General features: G+C 31.8%; 1 protein-coding gene across 1 annotated transcript in view; it reads left to right on the forward strand.

Annotated features, from left to right (window-relative positions):
* LOC130665453 (MAPK regulated corepressor interacting protein 2-like) overlaps positions 1 to 14,064 on the forward strand; it is an 84,850-nt gene extending 70,786 nt beyond the window's left edge. Inside the window, exons 2-4 of the mRNA XM_057465852.1 lie at positions 13,426 to 13,538; positions 13,602 to 13,727; positions 13,797 to 14,064. Coding sequence (XP_057321835.1) covers positions 13,426 to 13,538; positions 13,602 to 13,727; positions 13,797 to 13,873 — 316 coding nt within the window. The 3' untranslated portion in view covers positions 13,874 to 14,064. The remainder of the gene's footprint in view (positions 1 to 13,425; positions 13,539 to 13,601; positions 13,728 to 13,796) is intronic.
* The last annotated feature ends 227 nt before the right edge of the window (positions 14,065 to 14,291 follow it).

Raw genomic sequence — 14,291 nt, forward strand, 5'->3', positions numbered from 1 at the left:
AAAAAAATTCAGTTTAGCGGTCCGTACTATCCCACCCGTATGAGTTTTGACTTCGCGACATGGGCACTTTTTTTATGAGAAATTTTTATGAGAAAACGGTCTGCATTTGTCCATGTGATTCCTGATTCAGTCTCATAAAATTTCGAAGAAATACATGTTAAATATTTTCTCATAAAATATGACAAATATTTATGATATTCAATAAGATATTATCTCCTAGGATAACTTATTAAAACTTATAAATTCTAAAAATTTCGTATAAAAAAATAATCTTAACGAAATTTAGTAAGTATTATAACATCAGAATTCGCCTGATCAATTCTTATTGAAAATACATTAGAATAAACTGTAACAATCTTATAGAAGTGAAAGTACTTATTCAATCTTATAATCGATGGCGGAATTCGATTCACAAAGTCTCATAAATTAAAAAATCTTGATCATTGTAACGGGGTAAATATTTAAAATTACAACTTTAAATCAACCTGATTTCCCGCGGTTGATTAATTACCCATAGTACCCCATATGTGTTACTATTTTATCGACTTGTCGCCGGGCGCGCTAATTTAAGGGGCTCGTCCCCAAGACCCAATTGGCAGGGTGTGGAGTATAGGGTGGGGACAATCGAATCGATTGTAGCGCCTGCAGTGGACGAAATACGCGTTAAATCGCACTTGTCTTGTGAATAGTTAAATGAAAGCAATGTTAAAAAATAAGGACAAGTAGTTGTTGTGTTGTTAATTGCAAAAATACTGACAGAAATAGTAATTGCAAGTTTTATACATTTCCATCCATGATATTCATCTTTGGCTAAAAATTATTACGGGGAATTTTTTAAATTACAAATTTTTAACCCAAAGTATTTTTAATTGTTGAGTTTTAAAATTTAAAATTACGAATAATTTAAATCACTTCAATTTCTTTACTTAATGCAAATTAATAATTTTAACTTTGAAAAAATTATAATTATAATTATTTTAACTCATTTGTTATTATGACTATTATTGTTGTTATTATTATTATTACAAGCTAACCTTATGTCGTTCAAAATAATATTTATTTTGTATTTATTAAAATTTTTTATACTTATTTTTTTCAGTACAATCTACTCTATATTTTTCCACCTTTCAAATGTGGTATCACACATATATTTCGCAATCTTTAAAAATTTTAATTATTTGTTTACAAAAACTTTCCGTATTCTCTCTGTGCTTTTTGAGGATGATTTAATGCGCTCGACAGATGTCGTTTCCGTCGCGCACCTTGCCAATAAAGAAATAAGTTGGAGTGGTGGATTTTCCGATAAGGGCCGAATGATCGCGAACTTAGATTTGATAAGTGAGTGACAAGAGTGAAAACGGACACAGTCGGACGGACCGGCAGAAGACACGGACGAGTGACCACACGTGAACAGCAAGAGAAGTTGGAGGAAAGAACCAAGTCAACGGAAATCGGCAGGAAGGCTGCTATAAAAAGGGACGCCACGATCGCTGGAAAAATTTAAGGAGAGGTAAATAAATTGTCGGCCGGTTGCCACAATTAATTAATTAATTAATTAATAATTAAATAATTCGTGGAAAATTCTCGGCAAGAAGGCCAGAATTCAAATTAAATTTACACGTGGTCCGTCTGATAATTTCTCGGCAGGAGGACCCGAAATTATAAATAATAAATCTAGTCATTAACAAATTATAAATAGTAAATTAATCAATTTATTTAATAAGAAAAATATAAAATATAAAATTTAAAATATTGAAAGTTGAAAGAAAAGTAAAAGTGCTGTGAAAATAGTGATAACGATAAAACTATAATAAATTAAAATTAAAATAAATGGAGTCAGTTCTTGATATAAAATTTGGGTATTAACGTGAAGACTAAAAATTAATTTAGAGAGAGATAGCGTCAGTCGTGTGTAACAGTTTTCGGTGTCAGTAAATTTTTCACTCAATAACCCGATACTCGGAAAACTGAAAGTATATAAAATTGTCGTGTTGATAAAAGTGTCGTTAATTAAATGTAAAAGAAATAAAATTGTAGCGTCAATAAATGTATAAAGTAAAAATTTCGGATATAAATTTAGTCCAGTGGACAATTAAATAAAATTGAGATTAGTTAAAAGTGTGCGTGAAGTAATCGGGAAAATAATACATTGTAAACGCGTGTGTGTGTGTAATACAGTCTTGGGGACTCGAATGTAAAACGTGTGTGTGTGTGAGAAAAAAATTAAGTTTCCTGTGGGAACGTTTTAAAATAATAGATCCAGGGGATCTGGCAAGTTGCCAAATTGTTTTAAATAATTTGATCCAGGGGATCAGGCCGGTGGCCATATTCGTGAAAGTCCAGGGGACTAAATTTTAATTTAATTAAGATCCAGGGGATCAGGCCGGTGGCCATTTTCGTATAAAGTCCAGGGGACTAATTTTATTAAGATCCAGGGGATCAGGCCGGTGGCCATTTCGTTATAAAAGTCCAGGGGACTCGTTCGTGAAATTTATAAAAGTCCGGTGGACAAAATTTTATTTAGTTAGTGTTAAGAATAAAAGTCCGGTGGACAATAGTGTTAAGAATAGTTATAAGCAAAAATAAAAGCCCGGTGGGCGGAATGTTAATTGGTGAATAAAATCTAAAATTATATTGATTTAAATCGTGTCTAAAAATTAATTTAATCCCTCTATCTCCTCACTCTTATACTTTTCAACGACCCTGATTTATAATATTAACATCTCCGGTTCTGGAAGGCCGAGTCTTATCTTCCAGTGGCGCCCTTATTAAGATCAATTAATAAAGGGGCCAAACTTGGCAAGGTTGAGAAATACCCTGTTATATCATTCTTTCAAAAATCTAGCACGGAAATCATGATAGGAAAACATTAAAAGCTTTGACTCATAGATTCTCATAAAAATTCATATGAGAATTTTTTTTAATCTCATAGATATTTTCGATGCTCATAGATTCTTATAAAAAATATTCAATATCTTATCAGAATTTATGAGAGCTTTTCCACACACTGAGAGAAAAATTTACTAATATTTGATAAATTGATTTATCAAATATTCAACTGCATTTATTAAATACTATCTTACACATATCAAATATCGATCTTTCCATCGACTAAATATTAATAAATTGATATTAACATTTGATAGGTCGCTGATCAATATTTAGTAGAAATTTATTAATATTTAATAAACTTTTATCAACTATTGATATGTGAGATTTGTATATAGTATTAATGAGTGTGGTGGCGTTGTACCCTCTAACCTAACATATTGCCTTATACATGCGTTACAACTAACAAATTGTTTTTATGCTTGTTGAAATAATAAAAAAAAAATAAAATAAAGTGTTATAGAAAAATGAATAAAAAATTGGGGCTTGCTAAATTCGACCTAACCTATATTAACTAAACAAACTGCTTACATATCACGATAGTATATAAGATATGTAGAAACGTAAACTATAGATCAGTCTGTATTTATTAATATTTGATAAACCACCGATCAATAATTGATAAACTGTTTATTAATATTTAATAAACTGTATTAATATTTGATAATGACCGACTTGGGAACAATCTAAGTAATCGTTTATCAAATATTGATACATTTTATTAATATTTGATAAATTCTTTTCTCAGTGCAGGGTCAGGATTCGAAATTTGAAAAGAAAAAAATTTTTTTTACATGCATTTTAAATGTGAAAAAATCAAATTGAAATAGTAAGTACTTAGCATCAGAATTAAGAGGTCATATTTGGTGAGAAATTTTTTTTTTAGATGTAGATTGAGATTTTGCTTGAGCACTTAAAAAAAAAAACTTGCGTAAATGAATGACCCTAATATATATATATATATATATATATATATATATATATATATATATATATATATATATATATACATATATATATATATATATATATATATAGGATATAACGCGGTTCGTGGACATGATAGTGTCTACAATTCCAAACGAATTCGAATGAACATACTTTCATATTGAGTAAAAATATAGCTTAAGTTTGAAGATGAACCAAATCGGTTGGTTAGTTCAAAAGTTGTGGGTGCTTGAAGTTTTTTTAATAAAAAAAAAAATCGGTTTTGGTCCATTTCTCTCAAAATAACTTTCGAGTGATAAACGATAGCTTATTTCTGTTAAATTTATCTCAAAGCTCATAAAATAAGCTTTAATTTTTGTTATTTAACTTACCATTTCCAGAATTTTTTCAAACAGATTTATGACTGAAAATTTTAGAATAACTATTTTTACGGTTTTAACTCTTAATATTTCTTGAATCATACGTTGCATGTTAATTTCGTTACCTGCATCTTGTAGCTAATAAAAATAGCTTTAAATCATACTCTTATATGACTTTACCCCTAGTAGAAATAATCAAGCTTTAACTCGATTTCAAACCAGTAACTGGCCAATGATCTCGAGTAAAAACTTGTAATAGGTGCACTTTTTATATTAATTTAGATTGTGGTCTCAATATAATAAGTGTCCCACTCATGTGCAAAACTTCAGGTGTTTTGCGAACCTGTCTGAATGTCTCAGTACCTCAGGACGAGGATAAGCCCCGTACTGGACCACACAGTATTAAAATTAGGAGAGAGAATTCGTATACCTAACTTATCAGGAAGGTTGTGATAAATTAATTTTATATGTCAAATTTAAATATAAAAACAATGGCATTTATTTAGACGAAGCCGCTTTACAGATAATTGATGAAAGATGAACAATAACCAAAATGACTGATGACACTGACTCGACTGAATTAACAAGACTGACTCGACTAATTTAATTAAATAACGACTCCTCAATTAATAAAATATTATTTAACAAATAAATAGTTAACCCGACAATAACCAAAATCAGTTCACTTACTCCAACAATCTCTAACCTTAACCAGTCCTTCCTTCCACCGATCCTTTTCCTCCAAGACCAAAACCATAACCAGTCCTTCCTTCCAAGTCCACCAAACCATTCCAATCCTTTCCAAATCAACCAGGTCCAATCCACAATAAATATTATATAAATACCCGTTTAAATAACTTAATTAACTTAATAAAAGAATAAGCTTCCACGAGCCGTGGGCTTATATGCTCTTGGCTCATTTTGATTATGACTAGCAGCACGTGTAGTAGTAGTAGTAGTAGATAGAAATTGTAGTGGAAACCAAGATGTTGGTGGTAGTCGTAGTAAGGCACGTCCATCCACGGCGGTTTCTGCGAGCCGAGAGACCGATAGCTCGTCGTCTCTGGCCCTCGTACCTCTCCACTCAGGTTGGCTAACCCCTAAAACCAAATGTCGGGACTCGACCGTAGCGACCCTGGCGCTTCAGTGACTATATTTTCTTCAGTTGTTGACAGTTGTTGAAGAAGGAGGGCGGATCTTTTGGCGCGAGTCAAAATTATATTTAAATTGTAATGTAGGAGCATTCCACCTCGTTACTAACTAGAAATCCTGCAACCTACAACGGAGGCGTAAACATTGGTCACACAAATGTTTTATCTATACTAGTGTGTGTATGTGTGTGTGTGTGTGTGTTTGTGTGTGTGTGTGTGTGTGTGTGTGTGTGTGTGTGTGTGTGTGTGTGTGTGTGTGTGTGTGTGTGTGTGTGTGTGTGTGTGTGTGTGTGTGTGTGTGTGTGTGTGTTTATTTCTTTCTGTTTAACCTATATCAAAAGTTATTACAATAAATACTAAGAATCTGTGTAAGTGAGTCAAGATTTGTGTACGTTAATCCGTCAATAATTATTTCATAGATAATTAATTCACATATTAAAAAATGGATGCAATAAAAAAAATATTAATACAATAACCGCCCGAGTAAAAACAGAATTCCGCCGCACTACCGCCGCAACACCGCTGCACGGCTTTTTAAGCGCCGCACCACCGCTGCACTACAGCCGTGACAATTCCGATTATTTTATAAATGCCGCACCACCGCCGTACCACCGCCGTGACAATTAAAGAATTTATCTATTCGCTGCACTACTGCCGCACCACCGCCGTGACGACTAAAGATTTATCTATTCGCTGCACCACCGCCGCGCCACCGCCGTGAAAACTCGAGTAAAAATGAAATTATTATTTTTACGAAAAAATTATAAATTTTTATCGACAGCCGCACCACCGCTGCACCACTACCGCACCATACCGCCGCACCACCGCTGCACCACCGCCGCACCATAGCTGTGATATTTTGTTGTAAATTATTTTTGATTAGTGATATAAAAGTGGTATATTCTTTTCAATCTCATATAGCACAAGTAAACTTAGTAGTCACTGTCAGTAGCGTAGCCCAGTCGTTAAAGCGTCGGTCTTTCGTCCGTAAGGTCCCGGGTTCGAATCCTTCTAAATCGTGTGTGTTTAGTTGATATTTATAGCGTTTTTTCTCTAAATTAAAAATTTCTACTCGGTTAGAAATTAATTTCATCACAAATCTGATTGGTTTCCGCATCATCAAAGAAAAAAAAAAACTACTGAAATTGAGTAAGTCTTTTTTTTTAATTTAGTTGAAATTTCTACACATGGCTATGTATATATTGAAAATTTTAATACACTGGTCACAGAAATTAAGGGATAGAAAAAAAATCCGAAATTTTTAGGTGATTTTCAACATGCTGTAACTCGGTGAAAAATGGTCGTACAAGAAAATTAAAAAAAGCAAATTGTAGCCTCAAGTTTCTAGTTTTCAGATCTGGACCTCAAAATTTTTTATCATGTACGGTTCCGGAGTAATCATGAGAAAACCAACGAAAAAAAAATTTTCAAAATTTTTGCTGGTATTTCAATATCTCTATGGGCGACAATAAATTTTTTTGAATAATGCGACCATATGATTTTTCTAGAAAATTTTATAACCTTTAATTTGGTGGCTTGAAAAAGTCTCTACGATGATTTGGCGCCGAGTTATCATTGATCAAAGCAAAAAAGTCCATTTTGGCTTTGATAATCAATAACTCCGGATGTATTGGTCGTACAGAGAATGGAAGCAGGGTTTTGAAAACTGGAATACATTCTCTATAAGGCAAAATTAGTGGCATTTGATGGAAAAATTTTTTTTAAAGCGATATTGTTTAGTAAAAAACGGGTCAAAATTCACAAATTTAAGGATATTCGGAAATCTTGCTATAACTTTGGATAGAACGGATGAACAAAGGATATCTTCGTCTTTTTTTCAACCTCAAAGTGTCCTGAAAAAACCCTGGAAATTTCAAATCACTGCGATTTTTCTTTCTTAGTGTCTCGAAGCTTTAAATTTATCGATTTTGTCAAAAATCACCATAAATGGTAGTTTCTCGGTTTTTGTTCATTTTTTCGATTTGAAAATGTTTTTTTTTACCGATAATCTTCATTTCTTCATTTAAAAAGATCGATTATCGAAAAAAATTTAAAAAAAAAAAATTTTGAAAAAATTTTTTTTTTGTTGTATTCGCAATGATTTATCATTGTCAAAAAAAATTCCTAAAATTTTTTTTACCGCCGGCATTAGAGTTACCCAAAGCGTATGTTTGTTAAGTTGACATTTAAAGCAGATGCAGTTACAGCGGTAAAAAAAATTTTTGGAATATTCACAAAATTCGCGGGAAAGTGGACAATAGGATGTCAATCAAAATACTAATTGTTAATTAATTGCGACGTTTCGGTCATATATTTGACCTTCATCAGGCATCTAAATTTTTATTTATAAACACATGTTAAAAATTAAAACAGCCAATAAGATATTTACTTGTAAAAACATATTTACCTCAACACGTAGTACATAATAAACATCATATATAATAGACATTTGATCTTATTAATATCTAAATTATATTACAAATTAATATATTTGGTAAAATAATTAATTTTGGAATATAAAAGTAACAAATGAAACATGTGACTTCGAATAATACCCATTGCACACTAACTATGAACTTAATGTTCAAACAATTTATAACTTTCAAAAAACGGATGTCGCTACATACAAATTTAAATCGGTAATTAAGTAATTTATTTATTTAATTTATTACGATTTGAATGTATTTATTTTGTAATTGTTTGTAGCGACACCTATATTAGACAATATTTAAATTTGTATGTAGTGACATCCGTTTTTTGAAAGTTATAAATTGTTTGAACATTAAGTTCATAGTTAGTGTGCAATGGGTATTATTCGAAGTCACATGTTTCATTTGTTACTTTTATATTCCAAAATTAATTATTTTACCAAATATATTAATTTGTAATATAATTTAGATATTAATAAGATCAAATGTCTATTATATATGATGTTTATTATGTACTACGTGTCGAGGTAAATATGTTTTTACAAGTAAATATCTTATTGGCTGTTTTAATTTTTAACATATGTTTATAAATAAAAATTTAGATGCCTGATGAAGGTCAAATATATGACCGAAACGTCGCAATTAATTAACAATTATTATTTTGATTGACATCCTATTGTCCACTTTCCTGCGAATTTTGTGAATATATACAAAGAATGGACACAATGACAGATTATGAATTTTTGGAATTTTTCTTGACAATGATAAATCATTGCAGATACAACAAAAAAAAAAATTTTGAAAAAAAAAAATTTTTGAAAAAAAAAATTTGAAAAAAAAAAAAAAATTTTTTTCAAAATTTTTTTTTTTTCAATTTTTTTCGATAATCGATCTTTTTGATCGAAGAAATGAAGATTATTGGTAAAAAAAACATTTCCAAATCGAAAAAATGAACAAAAACCGAGAAACTACCTTTTATGATGATCTTTGACAAAATCGATAAATTTAAAGCTTCGGGGCACTAAGAAAGAAAAATCGCAGCGATTTGAAATTTCCAGGGTTTTTTTAGAACACTTTGAGGTTGAAAAAAAGACGAAGATATCCTTTATTCATCCGTTCTATCCAAAGTTATAGCAAGATTTCTGAATATCCTTAAATTTGTGAATTTTGACCTGTTTTTTACTAAGCAATATCGCTTTAAAAAAAATTTTTCTATCAAATGCCACTAATTTCACCTTATAGAGAATGTATTCCAGTTTTCAAAACCCTGCTTCCATTCTCTGTGCGACCAATATATCCAGAGTTATTGATTATCAAAGCCAAAATGGACTTTTTTGCTTTGATCAATGATAACTCGGCGCCAAGTCGTCGTAGAGACTTTTTCAGGCCACTAAATTAAAGGTTATAAAATTTCCTAGAAAAGTCATATGGTCGCATTATTCAAAAAAATTTATTGTCGCCCATAGAGATATTGAAAGACCAGCAAAAATTTTGAAAATTTTTATTTCGTTGGTTTTCTTATGATTACTCCGGAACCGTACATGATAAAAAATTTTGAGGTCCAGATCTGAAAACTAGAAACTTAAGGCTACAATTTTATGACAGAGTGTTTAGCTTGCCAAGTCTGGTCGCACCTAAGTATTATAGTCGAATATTAGGGCGCCACTGGAAGATGGACTCGGCCTTCCAGAACCGGATGTTAATGTAATTTTATTAGATGCTCAGGGTCGTTCGTAAATTTTATAATTTTGTGAGAGAGGAGAGGAATGATGAACAGGCTGAAATAAATTTATTTAAACTTTACTTTTAATTTTAATAACCTTAAGCACCTTGCTTATTATTTATTTTTCCTTAATGACAATTAATAATCTTATGACAAACTATGCTTATGACAAACTAAACTTATGACAAACTAAATGCGTCCCCTGGACGTTTCCACACTCCCACACACACGTATTTTAAGCGTCTTCCGGACGTAACACACACACACACTCTCTTTAAAAAACCGTCCACCGGACGTTAAACCTTTAACCCTAATACACTTTGATTAAAAAACCGTCCACCGGACGTTAAACCTTATTTTCCTCAATTTCTACTTAAAAAAACCGTCCACAGGACGTTAACCCGCATTTTCTTAATTAGTGTCCACCGGACATACCTTAAACCTAACTTATAATTTTGTCCACCGGACTTACATCACAAACACAATTTCTTTCAATTAACATTACTTGATTCTACTTAAAACTCTATTTTCTTTTGTACTTTTTATATCATCACAATCTTTTCACCCAAAACTTCATGACTCTAATTCAACTAAAATTCCAATATAAAATTTCCGCATTAACTCATTTCGATTACAATTTATCACTTCCTTAATTTCAATTAACTCACTGATTTTACACGTATTAATTAATTAATTTGTTGTTTAGATTAAGTATTAATTAATTAATTTTTCCTTATAATTTTCCACTACTAATTTTACCAGTAATTTTATACATTAATTTACTTCACAATAAAATAATCCGTTTCTTTCCATTTTACTCAATAACAATATATCACAACTCTAGCGTCCTTTTTTTACGACTTCATTTTATTTAGATATTTTAATTAATTAACTTAAAATTAATTTATAATTAAATCGTGACTAGAATTACGTTATGAATTGACTAGAATTTCGGCCATTAAGTTGGCGTTACTCGGTCTTGAATCTTACTGACGGATTCGAGTAAATTAAAGTTTATTTATGAATTAATTCAGCCACTGGAATAAATTCCGGCCTCAATTAATTTATTGACGTGATCGAATAATTTATTTAGTTAGTTATTTACGCGGGAAAATTATTTTATTCCAGCCAAAGGCCTCGGATAAAATAAATTCAGAGTTATAGACACAATGGCGAATAAGAGCGGCGTGACACAACTTTTGAAAAACACGAGGCGCGTGGTTGTAATGGCCAACGGCCTACAACTTCCAATTTATATACGCGAGGACCAACGGAAAGATATTAATTAAATTAATTATAATTAATTCTGCCATTGGAATATAAATTCCGGCCTTAATTAATTATAATTTTACCTGATGAATTTTACAGCAGCAACCAGATGAGACTCGTAGCTGATGTCCGGCTATTTCTCCAATTGTCGTCCAATTTTCCTTACAGGTGAATCGGCTCTTCTGGTTCTCGATTGTCCGGGTTGTTCTTGCTCCAGATTGTTAAGGTCCTCGTCTTGCCTCGTATAGAATGGTGTAGATGATGCGTCCAATCACTCTAGTTGTTCACTAACTTTCACTTAGGCGTCCATCGCCTTCGGTCGTCCGATTGACTCTCTTTGGGTGTCCAACGAACTCTCTCTATTTTTGGCACAGCACTCCCTTATAACTCTTCGATTCACCCCCGGAAAACTCATCCCTACTAAAATAATTAGCAAAAGAGAGGGGCGGATGTTCGGGTCTCACTGATTAGCGACACCCGGTGACATGTCGAATCACTCAATTTAATAAACCGAGTTATAATTAGGACCCATTATCGACCGTGGACAAATCCAATTTTAGATCTTAATAAATAGCCATTGGAATCTATTTTACCCTGTTACAATTTGTTTTTTTTTTTTAATTTTCTTATACGACCATTTTTCACCGAGTTACAGCATGTTGAAAATCACCTAAAAATTTCGGATTTTTTTTCTATCCCTTAATTTCTGTGACCAGGGTATATGGCCATATATATTTCACTTTTACCGGACAATTAAATTTCTCTCACCATAAACCGGGTAAATTAATTAATTAATCATCAGATATTTTGGCATATAAATGCCAATTTTCTGTGAAATCGGGGTTATGCTTCGGCATTGGTGCGGCGGTGGTTCGGCGGTCGTGCAGCGGCGGTGCGGCGGTGCTGGCAGAATATATTTTTAGCGTGCGGCGGAATAGTCCGCGAAACGGCGGTGGTGCAGCGGTGGTGCAGCGGTGGTTCGGCGGTATGGTGCGGTAGTGGTGCAGCGGTGGTGCGGCGGTCGATAAAAATTTATAATTTTTTCGTAAAAATAATAATTTCATTTACTCGGGCGTATTGCAACCGTGGGCAATCAAAACAAATATTGCAGGTTGACATTTAGATGACCCTTGTAGTTTTAAAGACACTCTGGAAATACTCTGGTAACATTATGCAACCATACCGGCTCCAGAGTATTTCCAGAATGGTTTTGTGCCCTTTTGAGAGTGAACTTAGAATATTTCCAGAGTAAATCCAAAGTGTTTCTAGAATGTTTCCAGAGTGGAATCAGAGTGTATACAGAGTGACACCAGAGTGAAAATATATTCAAACCAGAGGGTATCCAGAGTAAATGAATACTAAAAAAAATAAAAAATGTTACCGAAATTTATTATTTTTTAAATATTTAAGAGCATATATTGAATACAAAAATCACTTCTTTTTATTACCTAAAAAATATTTTATGTTTCTGGATTCTAAAAAAAATCATCCAAAGAAAACAAAAATATTGAACATTATTGTCACAATATAATATAGGACATACTATATTACCATCAATATAGTCATTTTACTCTGTCGGATGACAAATAAGTAGCCGGGCACAGAGTCGTTCTCACGTTCGGAATATATCAGTTCGAAATTATTCGTTACCAGGGACACCTCAAAAAGCTGGATGCTATTTAGCGGCGAGTACCGAACTACTCCTGCCGCTGCTTCCTCGAGTTCAGTGCTCGCCGCTAGATCATGTCCAGCCTTTTGAGGTGTCCCTGGTAACGAATAATTTCGATCTGATACATTCCGAACGTGAGAACGACTCTGTGCACGGCTACTCCTCTGTCATCCGATAGCGTAACAAGTGACTATATTGATGGTAATATAGTATGTCCTATATTATATTGTGACAATAATGTTTAATATTTTTGCTTTCTTTGGATAATTTTTTCTATAATCCAGAAATATAAAATGCCTCCCATGAAAAAACTATATTAAAAATACATAAAAAGTACATAAATATTAAGCCATGTGGTCATGATAGCGCCCACAATTCTGAAGGGATCGGAATAAAACTTGGCACACATAATTTTTGGTTCAATAGCTAAATCAAGTTCAGAAATAAGCCAAATTGATCGATTGGTCTAGAAGGTATAGGCGCTTGAACTTTCCCAACTTATCTATAAATAACTTGAAACCAAAACTTATGGTGCATTATCATTCAAGGAATTCCAAAGCTTTTTTCATTAGCTTCCATTTTCATCACTCAACTTGCCCTTTAGATGATTTCTTTATATATTTTGATGGCATTGAAATTAACAAAAAATGATTAAAAAAATTTAATTTTTAATTAACTTTTGTCGGAAAGCTTGAAAATTAATAAATAAATGATGAGAAATTTATTTCCATTTCGGTTGCCAAATGGCATTTTTTTTTAATTGGTATTGATACACAACATAATCGAGGTTTTTCAATCCGAGTTTTTAAAAATCCAGGTTTGAATTATTATTGCCAGTATATTAAAATATTTGTACTGTATACGATGTACACACAATAATAATTGAATCCCGGTTAAAAAAAATACCAGCTTGAAAAACTGACCTTAAGTATCTGTATAATATTATAATATTTATGTAAAGACAACTATAAAATCTTATTTTTTATAGTGGAAAATCACAATCAGTAACAATTACCGCAAAACGGCCTTCAGTGAATTCTATTCAACATCAATGTGAGTCATCTGCTCAACATTTTGGTCTCATTGAATATATTTATGAATGTAAGTACTGCTTAATAACACATTCATTTTAGTGCATAATATTTAGAAGCTATCACTTTATAGCATGGAGTTCTGTATCTAAAGAATTGGATATGTGTCATAATCAATCACATGGAGATACCCAAAATTATCGGAATGGAGCGTCTGTTACATATTATCAAGAACGGGAGCCCAATCCTGAGCTTAAAGGTAGGAAAAATGAATTCATAAATGCAGTAGTTATCAGTTTATCAGTTGAAGTTAATCGTTATATTTTAGATTTTCAGCCATTTAATTTGGAAGCATGGTGGGGTCAAAGAGTAGTTCAAAGTATTACCAGAAATACTAATTCTTAGTGCCAGGTTTCAAATTACGAGCATAGCCGAATACTTATTCAAAAGTTTAAAGAACAAAAGAAAATAAGCATTTTTGTATTTAGGGTATTATTTATGTGAGTAACTGAATTATGTAATTGAATCAGTAATAATTTAAAGCTCCAAAGAAGTAAATTAAGTGAAAAAAAATAAAGATACTCATATATATATATATATATATATATATATATATATATATATATATATATATATATATATATATATATATATATATATATAAAAACGTTTCTAAACACATAAATAGTAACTACTGGTCGGTAACTTTTTAAAATTGTAAGATAATCTAAGCAGCTATTCGCAAAAATAATTTTTCACTGCACAATCGTTGACATTCCTTTTTAACAAATAATTTATCAACAATTAAGTTAAGTATTGTATT

The sequence above is a fragment of the Microplitis mediator genome, chromosome 3, assembly GCF_029852145.1.
Source record: "Microplitis mediator isolate UGA2020A chromosome 3, iyMicMedi2.1, whole genome shotgun sequence".
NCBI lineage: Eukaryota > Metazoa > Arthropoda > Insecta > Hymenoptera > Braconidae > Microplitis > Microplitis mediator.